Consider the following 16,794-nt stretch of genomic DNA (forward strand, 5'->3'; position numbering starts at 1 on the left):
ATGGGGATGTACTGTACAGTGTACATACATTGTCTACTGTCATTAAGAGTCTTTTTGTTGGATACAAGGTTACATCTTGAATACTCTTTCAATACACATGACATTGTTATACTGTGCAATTGTACTGCAGGGTGCAGGGTGTTCTTCAAAGCACACTTTTTTGCATTTTGAAGCTCTGAGGAGGTCGGAGGAGACAATATTCAATATGGCTGAATAGGATAGCTGTGCACAGTCGAGCTACCGTCAAATGTTCTACCTTTTTATTGATTGTTTCACAAACAACACTGACCACAGACAAACAAGGAAGGGAGAAAGAAATATTCCACAATTCATATGGTGGGGCTTGGGGCTTGGCTATCTATGGAATCGTGAATTTCCCGTCAGTGTATCACTCAAAATCCCCATACTATCTATGGAATCGTGAATTTCCCGTCACTGTATCACTCAAAATCCCCATACTATCTATGGAATCGTGAATTTCCCGTCAGTGTATCACTCAAAATCCCCATACTATCTATGGAATCGTGAATTTCCCGTCACTGTATCACTCAAAATCCCCATACTATCTATGGAATCGTGAATTTCCCGTCACTGTATCACTCAAAATCCCCATACTATCTATGGAATCGTGAATTTCCCGTCACTGTATCACTCAAAATCCCCATACTATCTATGGAATCGTGAATTTCCCGTCAGTGTATCACTCAAAATCCCCATACATCGGGAAAGCCCCCAGGTCTCATGACATCACGCGACATCATCAGGGATGGAGAACTTTGATGTCATAGTAAATGACTATGCCTGGCAGCCGGCGAAAACTAGAGTTTTCAACAGGCCCGAAAATTAAGGCCCGGCCCTACTGTACCTGGGCCCTCTCAAGACACTGCCCCCCTTAGATCTCCATATATGGAGCTGACCTGTTCTGACATTCCATATGTTGATCTGACCTCATCAAACCCTGTATACACTCAAGACACGCTCTTATAGCCAGTGCACGTGACCTGTCGCTTCTCGCCCTCAGGCATCTCACTGGTTTACTAGGAAAAGGTACTGTTACAGTACCTGCCTTTGCAATGCATTTACAAGTGGTCCACAGACGAGCCCTCCATTGTCGCTTCCAGTTATCCTGGTTCTCCATACATATCTGGCCAGCTCGTATAATAACTTTGGGGCAGGCTTGTCTAGAGTTTGAATGGACATTTATCAGTCAAAAGGGAGACATCGAAGAGGAAGGATGGATGGGGAAGGATTTTATTTTTTATTTAACCTTTATTTAACCAGTAAAAGTAGGATTGTGTTTACACAAACCCTCAAAGCTGGACATAGGAGGGGTTAGCAGCCCTCAACAATGTAACAAAACAAACAAACAAAAAAATAACATGAACATTTGAGTTATCTGGTTTCTGCCGGACAGCGACGAATAATAATACGAAGTCTCCTGTTTCATATTAATCCTAATAGCAAATGATCTACTGTACATCAGTGATTCTCAACCTGTGGTACTATTACCACTGGTAATAACTGGTGGTACACAGAGGAGTCGCCCAAAAAAGGGAAAAATTTACAAAAGTACAGTAAGTGGAATGAAATATTTATATTACTACAGGTTCTGACCAAGCAGTCGGTTGAAATCGGCTCTCCAGCCATGCTGAAATGGAGCATGACATCACACATTTCCGTTAATAGAAGTTTTGAGAACGGATTAATCACATTAGAAATGTCATCAGCCGTGCTGATTAGTGATTAGACAGAGTTTTGTTCTGAGCAGCAGCATTATTGGCGTAGGAATGGAGAGCCAAATACTTTCTGAGGTGGTACTTATAAAAAGGTTTGAGAACCAATGAGCTAAATAATAGTGAATCCCTACGCTTTGCCTAAAAAATGGCAACTAAAAAATACGGGGAAGCAGCTTTTTGCTTCTACGGGCCGTCGGCATGGAACAAGCTCCCACTGTACCTTCGTCAGGCAGCCTCTGTAGACATTTTTAAAGCTCACCTCAAGACCCACTTCTACAACATTGCTTTTAATTGATCTTTTATTTTTTTTATTTTTATTTTTTTTGTTATTCACGTCCTCACTGTATTGCATTACTGCTTGTTTTTTTGTCGTTGCCTTGCTTTTCTTTTATTCTCCATTGTTCTGTAAAGCACTTTGAGCTGCATGTCATGTCATGAAAGGTGCTATACAAATAACGTTTTATTATTATTATTATTATTATTATTACTACATTCCTCCGTTTTCAGTACGTGTTCCTGATGCCGGGGTCTACATGATGGGCCTGGCGGTGCTTCCCTCCCACATGCCTCTACACAGCCCGTCTTCCACTCAGCTCTCAGCCCCACAACCACCCAGTGGCACCATAGAGGTGAGCTATAGAACAGGAGTGGGCAACTTTGATGATGGAGAGGGCCGCTATGTTTCCACACTCACTCCACAGGGCCACACAGGCCACACATTGCATATATTATTTGTTGTTGTTGTTATTTGAATTTAAATCCTTCATTTTTCTTTGCTATTTTTGAATTGGAATCCTGAAAAGTAAACATTTTATTTAATTCCAAAATCCCTTTCAAATTATGCCTTTAGTTATAGCGATGTCTACTTCATGAACTGAATCCAAATACGTTGGACAAAAAGACAATAACATTTTAATACTACTCATTACGCTACTAATTAAAGTCATTCGTTAAAACTGGGATGTTTGCACGTTTGGAATTATAGCAGCTGAAATCAATAATATATCAGTATGCTAATATTAACCTGAGGGCCACATTAAGTGAATGTGGGGGCCACATGTGGCCCTTGGGCCAGCCAGTTGCCCAATGTATGAGAAGTACAGAGGAAACAGTGTCTGTCTCTATGTCTGTCTCCTCCCTCCTTCACCCATTGTTCTGTCCTTGCGGTCAAATGCAGGTCCTGTTGTTCCCGGCGCTGGGCTTCATTCAACGTGGTCGCCTGTCCTCCCTGGAGTTTGTCACGCAAGAGCTGAGCATGCACACTCAGGTGCGCTTTCAGACCTACAGGCCCCACTGCCACCACCCTGGCACGCACCTGCTGCTACCTGGTGCGTACACACACACACACACACACACACACACACACACACACACACACACACACACACACACACACACGCACACACACACACACACACACACACACACACACACACACACACACACACACACACACACACACACACACACCTGTAGCCTTAAATTGACACCTGGGTGCCCACACTGCACAGTGCACACACACAAAAAAACATGTGTCATGTTGACATGCTCCACCTGTGCTAGTGTGCTCACATGTTGAGGAATCCACGTTAGATGGAGACAGAAACTAGGACAGAGCAAAGTATAATATGGTTGAGGTGGGGGATGAATCAGCCAAACAAGATCAAACCAGATCTCTTCCGCTCTGTGCAACCCACTTGTTATTATCCCTGTCTAAAGGCCTTTTGACACAGGAAGTTTTATATTTATTATTTATTTTTATTTGACATCTTTCTCGATCGTGAAAATATATGTATCAATAAATAATGGAAAGGATAAAAACACAAACAAACTGACAGCTTGTCTCCATTGAAGTTGTGAGGAAGGAAGCGACCGATCCACCTACGGTAGTAAAGGAAGTCAAACGTTCAGGAAGGGAGGCGCGGGCAATCGGAAGTGACGAGCTGGCGCACTCCTGTGAAACTGTTGCATTGGCGCTTGTCGTGCGCACATGCCCACGTGCTGCCAGAGATGAAATGTGTTGAACTTTCTCTTATGCAACTCGTAGAAAATGTGGATACGTAGAGGATATTGTGAGAAGCGCAGTGGTCCAAGCCAGTATGCACACATAATATCGGTCCCGTGTGCAAATCGCTTTAAGGCCGTGTCAGACGGGGAGCGAGTGATTCATTTTAACCCATTCTGAACGGGAACCCATTTTGGTGTTAGCATCACGTTATGCTTTAGCTATTGAAAAATAGCAGATCTACAAGCTCGTATCGCGCCACTCGGTGGCGCGATATGAGCTTGTAGATCTGCTATTTTTGAAAAATCGAAGAGCGACTGACATTTTTAGAATCTGATCTCAGGTCAGAATGGGTTAATCAGACCAGTGTGTGTACCAGTGGAAACCTCGTTATGAATCTGATCTCAGGTCAGAATGGGTTAAATGAGAGGCGGGCGATTATTTGGGACGTGCAGAGAAGTTGCGGGGCAGAGACGCAAACGGGCGCGGTCCCTTGAAATTCTCGTGAGAGTGCTCATTTCATGCACACGCCCACGGCAAGAAGAGCTGGATTGTGGTCAGCTACGCGTCTGTACAGTACATCAGCACCGCTGATCCAAGCGAGAACACCCGCACCACTCGCTCCCCGTCTGAAATGGCCTTAAGACTGCGAGAGGAACGTGAACTAGTCAGGGACAGATCCACATGTTACCTGAACATCTCCATGGAGAAACGTTTTGAAAGAAATGGGCATGATAGCAATAGTGAGAGAAAGAGAGGTATCACTGCCTGAACTAGTTTTCTGATCATGTGTCCCTCAGTAACTGCTGCCTTTCACACATGAAATTGAAATTCAAAATTTGAATTTGAAAGATGACCTATAGGTTATGTTGTTACATTATGGGATCCAATTTGTGATATCTTTGTGGCTCCCTGAAAGGGAGGGACGAAGGGAGAGAGACAGACAGAGAGAGAGAGAGAGAGAGAGAGAGAGAGAGAGAGAGAGAGAGATGGAGATGGAGCTGGAAAGAGCTTTAAATTGATACATTTTCATTATTGACGTGTCTCGTCTCTTCGCTGGAAGATATTTATGTCAGAAGAGCGCATTACCTACAGTAGTTTGCCCAATACACATATAGAGGCATAACACCCCCCCCCCCTACATGGAGAGGAATACACAATTACTCTGCCAAGTAGAATAACAACACACTCTTCTACATCCTGACAGTTTTCTGAAAAAGCTATGTTTCTATGTCAGTCGTTCTTTGATTTTTCAAAAAAATAGCAGACCCTACAAGCTCATAGTACGCCACTCGGTGGTGCGCTATGAGCTTGTAGATCTGCTATTTTTCAATAGCTAAAGCATAACATAATGCTGCTTATATACTGTGTACTCATGTGTGTGACACACACACACACACACACACACACACACACACACACACACACACACACACACACACACACACACACACACACACACACACTCTCTCTCTTCATGTTCCACTGTTTTGCCCCCCATCTCCACAACTCTGGATTCTCAGGTTGTGGCGGTCCAGTGTGTGCTCCGGTGGCTGTATGTGTCCCCACAGAGGCTAGGAGCCCCTCGCATTCCTCCTCCTGCCCCCCTCTGCAACAGTGGTGCCCATTCCAGGGGCGCTGCCTGGCCCTCTCGAGCCCCTGTCAGCCATCCTCCTGCCCTAACTGCACCCAGACACGGAGCCTGAGTCCTGGGGCACTGAGGCCCCGGTACACTTTACAGAATGAGGTGGTCTTCACTCTACCTGCAGGACCAGCTGCACACATACTGGTGAGAGAACATAATATGCTCTAAAACTATCAGGAGAGTGGGAATCATCTTTTGGGGCTGTGAACTGAATGTTCAGGGAGTTAAACACTTCCAACCTGGCATCTTTATTTTTGGCATGTCATTATAGGTGAAAGTATTCCCGGTTACACAATACAATACAATACAATACAATACAATACAATACAATACAATACAATACAATACAATACAATACAATACAATACAATACAATACAATACAATACAATACAATACAATACAATACAATACAATACAATACAATACAACACAACACAACACAACACAACACAACACAACACAACACAACACAACACAACACAACACAACACAACACAACACAACACAACACAACACAACACAACACAACACAACACAACACAACACAACACAACACAACACAACACAACACAATACAATACTTACTTACTGCTGACCATTTCCTAGAGCATATTATCGTTTTGCTTTATTAAGAGCTCACTGAACTCCATTTATTTCAGTATCATACAAAAATCAACTTGCAGAGACATGCTTGAGATACATAATCCAATAAGAAATGGAAAAAAATCGGCACACCAATTCAGGCTCCCAAGTTTCTTCCGTGACTGATTAAAGGTCTTTACACAGTGACAAATAATGATGGAAATGCTCCAGAAAATCTGTCTGTAAACGATATAGTTGATGCCTTGCCTTATTCATACAGGTTGATGCCTTTATTTGTAGTGAAAAAATTGAGTGGTGCAATCCCCCCCCCACACCCCTCTCTCTCTCTCTCTCTCTCTCTCTCTCTCTCTCTCTCTCTCTCTCTCATATTAGCAGGCACAGCAATACCCCACTCTCTGTGTTTCTGGTGCCCCCTACTGGTATAAATAAGTCACATACTCTTGCTCACTTATACAGGTACACAAACAGGTACACGGACATACAGGTACACAAGCAGGTACACGGACATTGCTGGTTGTAGGAGTGGTTGCACCACTCAAAAACAATCAAATCAAGCTTTATAGCCTGTAAACAAGTTCAACATGTAAAAATGCTAGCCTGGGTTCCAGTCTGATTCGCTGCATTCCGCGGATCTGAAAATGTCACTGCGCTACTCACTGTTTACCGTAGGTTTTGTCTCGAACGGCGCTATTTCTTTCCAACAGTGAGAAGCATGGACAGAGTGGCGCTGGCTGATGACGCATCAGCGACAACGTGGCTACGTAACAGTTGACGTTATGAAATGCGAGTTAAGCAGCCTCTGTCCACGAGTGATATAATAATGTATAAATAGCAGCCAGTCTTTGACTGCCAGTCAACTTCTGTGTTTGACTAACTACAATTGATGTACGACTAACTCTCTCTCTCTCTCTCTCTCTCTCTCTCTCTCTCTCTCTCTCTCTCTCCCTGTCTCTCTCTCTTGTCTCAGGTACGAGACACATTGGAGGACCTCTTGGTGTCCCCTGGTGACGTCGTCGCCCTCCAACATGACTCTGGCCCCGCCTCCCTCCTGCACTGCCGCGCCTCGCCACAGTCTCCGTGGCGACAGACCATATTAGCCCTCAACCAGTCACAGTGGTTCGTCAACAGCAACGCCAGCCAGTCCACAGACGGCTCGGCGGACCACGACTCCGACGTGGACTCGGCCGCGCCCTCTGAACTGGACGTGGAGGCTCTCCTGCAGGACGGAGAGGGACGCTGGCTGTGGGACGTGGTCTGCCCCATCAGGGTGCTCTACGTGGGGCGCAGTGAGACGCGACTGCAGGGCGCCCAGTTGGCCGCCGGTCTGCCCCAGCCGGGGCTCTACAACTTGATGGTCAGGCTTTTTTCTCTTGGCTGGGAAGTGATATCGTGTATAACATATATGTGCATTTGTTTTACAACGACATTTTATTTAACTATAAAAACTATAAACGACTTTAGTGTCAGTCCAACTCGGCACTCACAAATGTGGGTTCAGGGGGCTGACAAATAGGTCAGACAATGTGTGTCTGATAGAACCAGTGTGACCTGCAGTATACAAAACAGTTCAACACGTCAACTTAGTTTGTCAGTTGACCCATTCTGACCTGAGATCAGATTCATACGAGGTTTCCACTGGTCACACACTGGTCTGATTAAACCCATTCTGACCTGAGATCAGATTCTAGAAATGTCAGTCTTTCTTCGATTTTTCAAAAAATAGCAGACCTACAAGCTCGTATCGCGCCACTCGGTGGCGTGATATGATTTTTCAATAGCTAAAGCATAACATGATGCTGACACCAAAATGGGTTCCCCGTTCAGAATGGGTTAATGGCAGTAATGGTTATTGACGTGCTGAGATCTGATGTGTTATACAGGTGACCTCCGTCGACCCTTCCTACCCAACGACAGCCTCGTGTCCTGTGAGGGTGGTGCCCCCCTTGGTCCTGACGGTGCTCTACCCTCCGCCCCAGAACGGAACTCTCTACTTACAGCCCAACAGCACCCGGCTACTGCTCCGTGTCCAGTCGGGCTACTCCGCCGAGGTCCACAGGCACGGCAGCAACCACAGTGTGACCTTCCAGGCGGCCTGCCCTCCGGAGTTCTCCTCCAGCCCGGAGCTCTGTCAGCTGGGGCCGATCCCGGGCTCCGGGGCGGAGGCCGGGGACCCGAGTCTGTTTGCGGTGTTGGACCTGCGGCTGTCGGCGGAGGAGAGGAAGGGCCCCGTGCAAGTGGAGCTGGTGGCCCGCAGTGAAGTGACGGAGACCAGCCTGACAATGGCGGTGTACCTAGAGGAGCCGCTCAGAGGACTCGTGGTGCAGCCGCATCCCACCCGTAGGGTGCTGATGGAGTCAGTCGTGGTGAGTGAGTGAGTGAGTGAGTGAGTGAGTGAGGGAGTGAGTGAGTGAGTGAGTGAGTGAATGAGTGAGTGAGTGATTTGTGAGGTCATGTGTGCGTGTGTGTACCATACATTTCCGAAATGGGGAGTGGTTCTATTTATGTCTTTTTTACATACGTCTTGTGACTAGCTTACTTTCTCTTTACTCCACACTGTGAGTGTTTGTAGTAATTGTTGTTAGCTTTATAGGTCGGCTATTTTCTACACGCGACACTGTATGACCTTGGCGTAAATGCTTGGAATGTCCCAAACGTTTTTAATAGGTGTATCTGGGACAGAATTCGTTAAAAGTTTTAGATTTTTGACGTGGTGTTGACGTGCGGTATGGGCATAATGTTTTCAAAAACCATCGCCCCCTAGTGTTCAGTTTGTAATTAATCTAATATTAAATGGGCCAGTATAATGGTTAAAAACCAAAATAATTGTTAAAAGAGATTTTTCAATGGATTCTATTAGTACTGGGTGTGCTAAATCATATATATATATATACTGTATATATATATATATATATATACTTTTTACACACACACACACACACACACACACACACACACACACACACACACACACACACACACACACACACACACACACACACCACCACACAGCTGCTACAATGTATTTGAAACCAGAACAGAATATTTGTTCTCATAAGATGGCAAGTTTTATATACTGTATATATTTAACAAAAATATTTTTTCACGCATGATCAACAAAGTTTGAGTGCATGCAGTGCACATTGCACACACAGAAAGTCACTTTCTTTTTTGTTATCAAATGTTTTTTATTTAAGACAAAAAATCACAATAAAACATGTTAACATCATGAATGAAATAAAGAAAACAAAACACATAAAAATAACACATAACAGCAAAAGAAAGGAACACAAAAACAAACAACAAACAATCCCAGCCACCCCTCCCCCCTGAGACCAAAGATGCCACAAAATGTCAGGACTCCAATCACTGTGCAATGGGGAAAAATTAATAATGACTAGATCATGTCCTTAACCAAATCTGCAATACCAGACCAAATATCAATGTTTTCTTCTTTCGCTCCGTGCAATCTTGCTGTTGACAATTCCATATAGATGATATCTAGAAAGGTCAAAGCCCATTGGCGTATTCTACGTCCGCTCATGATGTTAGATATGGGCATAATCTTTGTGCACGATCTTGTTGATTTCGGATTAATTTCTCCCCAGCTAGTGTTGTTTAATGTTAAATGAATCAACATTGATCAACGACACGACAAACTGTTTATAGAGACATCTTACAACAGCTTGAAATTGGAATCAGACATAATCAATGACTGGAACTATCTCTTTTTTACTGTCACTTGTGTGTACTTGTTGTTTGTTATTGTTCATACTAAATAAAGTATGCATTGTCTACTTTCATTCTACAGCATATCTTTCTGTGTGTTTCAGAGCTACACAGCATCAGTGAAGGAAGGCACCAACCCTACATTTAAATGGACAGTGGACGACAAGCCATACTTTACCTACTACAACACTGTTCTCAATGTCATCTACCAGAATGCTGCCATCTACAAGCTCACAGTGAGTCTGTCTCACACTGTTGAAAAATGGGTTCCCGTACAGAATGGGTTAAGAGTGTACACATGTAACCAGATTGAGTCTGATTGACCCTTTGCGTGTCCATTTGGTTACATTTGCACACTCTCTGAGTTAAATGAATGCCGAGGATTACACTTTGCACCGATCGTTAAATGGATTGCATCGCCACTTGGTGAAGTGAACACGTTTGTGCTCCTGTACCTCCTCCTTCCCCAGGTCACGGCCATGAACCATGTCAGTAACCTCACAGAGCATTTCAACGTGACTGTGGACAGGCTGCAGCCCATGGTCAACCTGACCGTCACGGGCGTGCCCGACGTGGTCACCCAGGGCTCGGCGCAGACCCTCACTGCCTCTGTGGTCGTGGACATGTCTGTCTCCGCCACCTTCCGGTAGGGACTGGACACACGGTGTGTGCGTGGGTGTGTGCGTCATGAGAGGGAGAGGAAGATTGTTCCTCTGCTATTGTGTTGGGTGTGTATCTCTCCCTTGCACAATGTAAAGGAAGATTACTCAAGAGAATAATATCATCATACCTGGAGTATACAAGCCTTGGATTATTATAGTACATACATAACAGCATGTTCACTAGTAAGATACCACACCTTCTGCTCAAGTTTAACAGTATTTATTTGTTTAAGTGAGATGTAGGTGTATTGATGAGGAGCCCGAGGAGGACGGCGAGACTCAGGGTGGGGGCGTAGTGCTCTGCTCGGGAGCGGTCAGTCGCCTCTGCTCCGACGCTGACCCCCTCGGGGATCCTAGGAGAAGGAGAGAGAGGGAAGTGTTAGTGGGGCGAGGCTGAGGATGAAGGGGTTAGTTGGGGAGAGGGGGGGGGGGGTTTTGACAGCGCGAAACAGTATCAAACAGGTAAGAGATGAGATAACGGCGGTGGTGGCTCAGGGGTAGAGTGCCTGGATGGTAACCGTAAGGTTGCCAGTTCGAACCCGGGCTCCCCCAGAGTTACTGTCGAAGTGTCCTTGAGCAAGACACTGAACCCCTAATTGCTCCCGATGTGCTGGTTGGTGCCTTGCATGGTGTATGAATGTGTGTGTGAATGGGTGAATGTAATGCACAATCTCTGTAAAGCGCCTTGGATAAAGGCGCTATATAAATGCACCATTTACCATTTTTCCATAACACAGGTAACAGGTATATTTATACTGTGGGGAGTGTTTGGCGGTGACACTAGGGACTCAGGTGAACTTGATGATAAGGGGATAGAGGATGGGAGTGATGTTGTTGAGCAGAGGGTGGTCTCCACTCCTGAACGTCATTCATGGATGTTGTCATGATCAACTCCATTGTGTCAGAAATGGCTTCCGTCTTCGGGAGGCATGCGAAAGAAAACAAACATTTATCGTCAGGCTTTCCAGGAAACACTGGAGTGAGTGATTTATATACAAAAATGATCATTTTAAGGAGTGTCATTCCTTTAATGCTCTTCTTGTTTGCACAAAACAAAATCATCCCTTTCTCTCTCTCTCTCTCTCTCTCACTCAGTTCCTCCTGGATTTATCACCCTGTGGTCAGAGTAGATTGCTGACAGGAATTTTCCCCTCTGCTCTGTCGTTTCCTCTCTCCCTCTTTTTTTTCATTATTTCGCACTCTTTTCCTCGAACCCCTTTCAGACTCTCACCCCACCGCCTCTCTAGCTTACTTTCCCTCGGCTCTCTCACTGTTCTCCTGAGGTTTGACTTTCCACTCCCAAAACACCCATGCGTCCCACACAAGAGTTCCACTTTCCAGCTAATTGTTTTCTCTCTCTCTCTCTCTCTCTCTCTCTCTCTCTCTCTCTCTCTCTCTCTCTCTCTCTCTCTCTCTCTCTTTCTGTGTGTGTGTGTGTGTGTGTGTGTGTGTGTGTGTGTGTGTGTGTGTGTCTTTCTTTCTGTGCATGCCAGTCACAAAGACTACCTGATTGTGCTCATGGAAATGTCAATGAGCGTGTATTTTTTTTATGAGATAAAAATGTGCAAGATTTCTTGGATTGAACCACGAAATACCTGCTCACCATTTCTGGATGGTATCAATGTCTCCTCTGCTATCCCTATTGTCTAGTTCTCTGTACAATAGCAATGTCTCTTTGCTGTAGTAGGCTACTGTGTGTGTGTGTGTGTGTGTGTGTGTGTGTGTGTGTGTGTGTGTGTGTGTGTGTGTGTGTGTGTGTGCGTGCGTGCGTGCGTGCGTGCGTGCGTGCGTGCGTGCGTGCGTGCGTGCGTGCGTGGACACACGCAACACACACAATGCCATGGCAGTGCATGTTGTTTATGCACATTCCTCTAAGCAACCATTTGGTCCCACAGTGTTTTTTAACCCTTGTCTGTCTGTTACTCTGTTCCTTCTTCATACTGTAGATGGAGCTTTGGTGACGGTGGTTACAAGGAGTTTGAATACAAGCCTCCGTATGCCTCCTCCCTCCTCTGTTCCTACTCCCCAAACCAGGTGGTCCTGACTAATAATGTCACCTACATCTACCCCCAGCCAGGTAAACTCAATTTGGTAGGATTCACTGTGCAATCAGCCATATTTAACATGGTTAGCCTAAGCTTAAGGTCTTGGCGTGCTTATCTCATCCAGTGCTTGCATGCTAACATTGTAGAAAACCTTTCACCATGCTCATGCATTGGTGGATGTTAAATAAAATACATAACATACTGTATTGAGTATGTTCTTTATTTACATTATGGTTGCATTACTGATGCTGATTGTTCTTGATCACTACTATACTACTTTCTTAACCCATTCTGACCGGGCACCCATTTTGGTGTTGGCATCATGTTATGCTTTAGCTATTGAAAAATAGCAGATCTACAAGCTCATATCGCGCCACCGAGTGGCGCGATACGAGCTTGTAGGTCTGCTATTTTTGAAAAATCAAAGACACTTTTAGAATCTGATCTCAGGTCAGAATGGGTTAATAATTAAACTGTCAGGATGTAATAAACATTTTTAGAATCTGATCTCAGGTCAGAATGGGTTAACTGCGATGAAAACTTTTTGTAACAGCGGATAATGTCATTTGACTTTCTCTCTCTCTCTCTCTCTCTCATTCTCTGCCATGCCTCTCTCTCTCCACATTGCTCCCTCCTCACAGGAGTCTACACGGTGCTGCTGTCGGTGTCCAACCGCTACGAGAACATCAGCCAGCGCGTCGCCATGCACGTCTACAGCATCCTCAACCGCATCGACATCGTGACCGAGCCCCGCCTCCTCCTCGCCGACAAGTCGGCCACGTTCGAGGCCCACGCCTGGCCGTCGGCCTACGGCATCCACTACACCTGGCACTTTGGCGACGGCTCGGAGCCGCTGCAGGGCCGCGAGAGGCAGGTGGCGCACGCCTACGCGCGGAGCGGAGCCTTCAACGTGTGCGTGTCGGTGAACAACACCATCAGCTCCACCGAGGCCTGCACCGCCATGCTGGTCTACGAGGAGATCGAGGAGCTGACGGCGGGGAGCTCCTCCCCCACGGAGCTGCACAGCCCGACCGCCGTGTGGGCGCGCCTGGAGTCGGGCAACAACATCACCTGGACCTTCTCCATGGGCGACGGGAGCAACTACACCGCGGTCGAGCCGCACGCGTCCCACACCTACGTCAAAGACGGCAACTACACGGTCAACGTCACGGCCAGCAACGCCGTGAGCTCCGGCTGGTTCATCTTGCCCGTCCACGTGTTCATCTTCCAAGTGGTGAAGGTTGAGCCCTCGGGGTGTGTCCAAGAAGGGAGGTCCACTCCCTTCCGGGCCTGGGTGTCTGGCAACGCGTCGGCTCACCTGTACGAATGGAGCTTTGGCGATGGCAGCCCCAACAAGACGTACCACGGGAACCCTCAAATCGCACACACCTACCACTCCAGTGGGAGCTACCACCTTTCCCTGCTGCTCTCCAGCGGCGTCAACAGGGCTACCAAGGCAAACTTTTTCGCCTGGGTGTGTGTTCAACCGGTCGTGGCCAAAGCCAGCCTCACCGCTGACAAGACGCACTACCGCATCGGGGAAGAGATCCGCTTCCATGCCAGAACTGAGCCAGAGTTTAACTACAGCTATCGGTGGGACTTTGGGCTGGACGAGGACTCTGTGTTCGTCAGTGCTTTTGCAGGAATTGTTTACACCTATAAAAACCCGGGTCAATATGTCGTGACTGTCACGGTGTTCAACAACATCTCAGCTGACAATGCCAGTGTCTCGATTGAAGTCCAGAGGCCCGTGGGCCCGGTTCTGATTCACCACAATGGCACTACGTACAATAACCTGACTCTTTGGGAGCCATACCTCTTCAACACCTCTTCCTTGGCCTCAAACGTCAGTTACGCCTGGAGCTTTGGAGACGGGACAATCCTGACCGGTCAGAGCGTCATCCACTCCTTTAACATCTCCGGAAACTTCAACATCACTCTGACTGCCGCTAACACAGTTAGCAGCAATCACACTGTTTTGACTGTACCCGTGCTGTCAGCGATACGTGGTTTAGTCGTCAACGCCAGCCTGGTGAATGTCCCTCTGAACGCCACAGTCCACTTTGAGGCCCAGATGGATGAAGGAGATGAGGTCCGGTATTCCTGGACACCGTCTCCCTCCTACCCTGTCCCGGGGACCCACACCACCTTCTACACGTTCCGCTCTGTGGGGACCTTCAACATCACTGTGACGGCAGAGAATGACGTTGGAAGTGCGCATGCCAGCATCTTCGTCTTTGTGCAGTGCGAGCTGGAGGGGCTACAGATCTTAGCGGAGGAAGAGGTAGCAGGAGGCAGCGGTGTCGGCGTGGAGGGATGCTGCTTCCCCACAAACCGTGCACTACACCTCCAGGCTGTGTTAAGGGAAGGAACTAACATGTCTTTTACCTGGAACCTCCTCAGGGAGCTAGACCCCGTCAGTTCAGTCTTCAACATCAGCTTGAAGACGGTACCGGTCAATTTCTCCACGCCGGGCCCGTGTGACATCTTTCTCCGAGCAGCCAACCTCCTCGGTCAGCTGTCTGTCAACAGAACCATCCAGTTCCTGGACCCCGTTGGGGAAGTGTACCTGCATATCACTGACAACCCAGTTGCAGTCAGTGTCCCGACGAACTTGACCGTGTTGGCCTTGGGTTCAGATCTGCGCTACCGTTGGACCGTGGATGGAGACGCCATGCCATGGAACAACTCCTGGGTGGTCCATGCCTTCACCGGTCCCGGCCAGAGGCTCGTCAGTGTGGAGGTCTCCAACGAGGTCAGCTCAGAGATTGTGTCCCAGTTTGTCGAAGTCCAGGAGGTCATTACCTGGGTGACATTCACGTCTACTAATGTCACAGAACAGAATTACGTGGCGACGGGCGTGAACATCTCACTCCAGGGGGAGGTTTTGACAGGAACTAACGTGACATGGACGTGGCTGTTACCGGGGAGGACGGAAAAAGGAAAGAAAGCCTCTCTGGTTTTCATTGAACCGAAGCCAACCGCCGTTACTCTGAACGCTACCAACGACGTAAGCAGTGATGTTGTTACAAGAGAGTTCTTTGTTCAGGAAAAGATTCAGGGGCTGGAGCTGAGGGCCAGTAAGAAGATTGCAGCGGTCGGAGAAAGGGTGGAGTTCACCATTTCTGTGGCGGCGGGTTCCGATGTTAACTTTATCCTTAGCATCAGCGGAGATGCCACTGAAGTGCTGCCTTCACTGCTCAACCAAACCTTTGTCCACCAATTCACCAGAGTGGATACATATATTGTCAACCTCACTGCGATCAACCAGGTAAAATCTAATAGACAAGCAAAGATATATGATCACAGTAATCAAGGCACTTCATTTTAATTCACGGGGAATTCTTATATGATTGGCTGAACTAACAACAATGCCCTTTGTTCCCCCTTTTCGCGGCATGAATCCAGGTGAGCTCCAAGAGAAGCTACCTCCATGTCGAGGTGATGGAGCCAGTGCGTGGACTGACTATCCTAGACTGCTGCGAGGCCGCCATCCCTGTGGGAGTGAGAAGGACCTTTGTCGCCAGCATCCTTAAAGGCAAACCTGTGAACTTCCTGTGGACGTTCGATCTGCACCACCTCAAGGCAGCGTCTTGGCAGAACAACAAAGAGGTTAAGATCCCTGAAGTGATGTTAGATAATAGAATAGAATAATGGGGGATAAGATATGTTTCTCTATGATCCGTGTTATTATCACAATAAACGACGTCAAAGGCTATTTTGTGGCCTATAATTGGGACTTTGATTAATCGATGTTTAATCTTTCACTCAACCCTTATAGGCATCTTACACACCAGAGCAGGCCGGGTCACTGACCATCTACCTGAGGGCCTTCAACGCACTGCATGACCAGAACATCACCAAGCACATCCTGGTGCAGAACGTGCTGACCAACCCTGCTCTGGACGCAGTGCCAAATGACACGTTCATCAATAAGACGGTGGAGCTCAGGGCCTATCACACGTTCAGGTCCACTCCTGTTCAGTACCTGTGGGACTTTGGCGACGGGTCCGCTCCACTTCCCACCATCACCGCAACGACGCGTTATAAGTACAGCCAGCCTGGACACTACCTCGTCCAGGTATGTTTCCTTGTAAACATGCAATATTATCCCATTTTGGCCTGAGATCAGATTCTAAAAATGTCTTCTACATCCTGACAGTTTTCTGAAAAAGCTATGTTTCTATGTCAGTCGTTCTTCGATTAAAAATAAATAGCAGACCTACAAGCTCGTAGCGCGCCACTCGGTGGCGCGCTATGAGCTTGTAGATCTGCTATTTTTCAATAGCTAAAGCATAACATGAACCAAAAGGGGTTCCGCCCAAAATGGGTTATATGCCATTTATATCTGCAAAAAGTAGCATGCACCC

At 46.9% G+C, this 16,794-nt stretch overlaps 1 protein-coding gene across 1 annotated transcript in view; it reads left to right on the forward strand.

Moving 5' to 3' along the window:
• The window catches only part of pkd1a (polycystic kidney disease 1a), a 114,782-nt gene that overhangs the window by 18,208 nt on the left and 79,780 nt on the right, over window positions 1-16,794 (forward strand). The window contains exons 8-18 of the mRNA XM_083766251.1: window positions 2,244-2,365; window positions 2,914-3,064; window positions 5,265-5,530; window positions 6,959-7,345; window positions 7,872-8,354; window positions 9,822-9,953; window positions 10,188-10,363; window positions 12,326-12,456; window positions 13,066-15,695; window positions 15,833-16,036; window positions 16,206-16,505. Coding sequence (XP_083622377.1) covers window positions 2,244-2,365; window positions 2,914-3,064; window positions 5,265-5,530; window positions 6,959-7,345; window positions 7,872-8,354; window positions 9,822-9,953; window positions 10,188-10,363; window positions 12,326-12,456; window positions 13,066-15,695; window positions 15,833-16,036; window positions 16,206-16,505 — 4,982 coding nt within the window. The remainder of the gene's footprint in view (window positions 1-2,243; window positions 2,366-2,913; window positions 3,065-5,264; window positions 5,531-6,958; window positions 7,346-7,871; window positions 8,355-9,821; window positions 9,954-10,187; window positions 10,364-12,325; window positions 12,457-13,065; window positions 15,696-15,832; window positions 16,037-16,205; window positions 16,506-16,794) is intronic.

The sequence above is a fragment of the Protomyctophum parallelum genome, assembly GCF_964188405.1.
Source record: "Protomyctophum parallelum genome assembly, chromosome: 5".
Classification (NCBI taxonomy): Eukaryota; Metazoa; Chordata; class Actinopteri; order Myctophiformes; family Myctophidae; genus Protomyctophum; species Protomyctophum parallelum.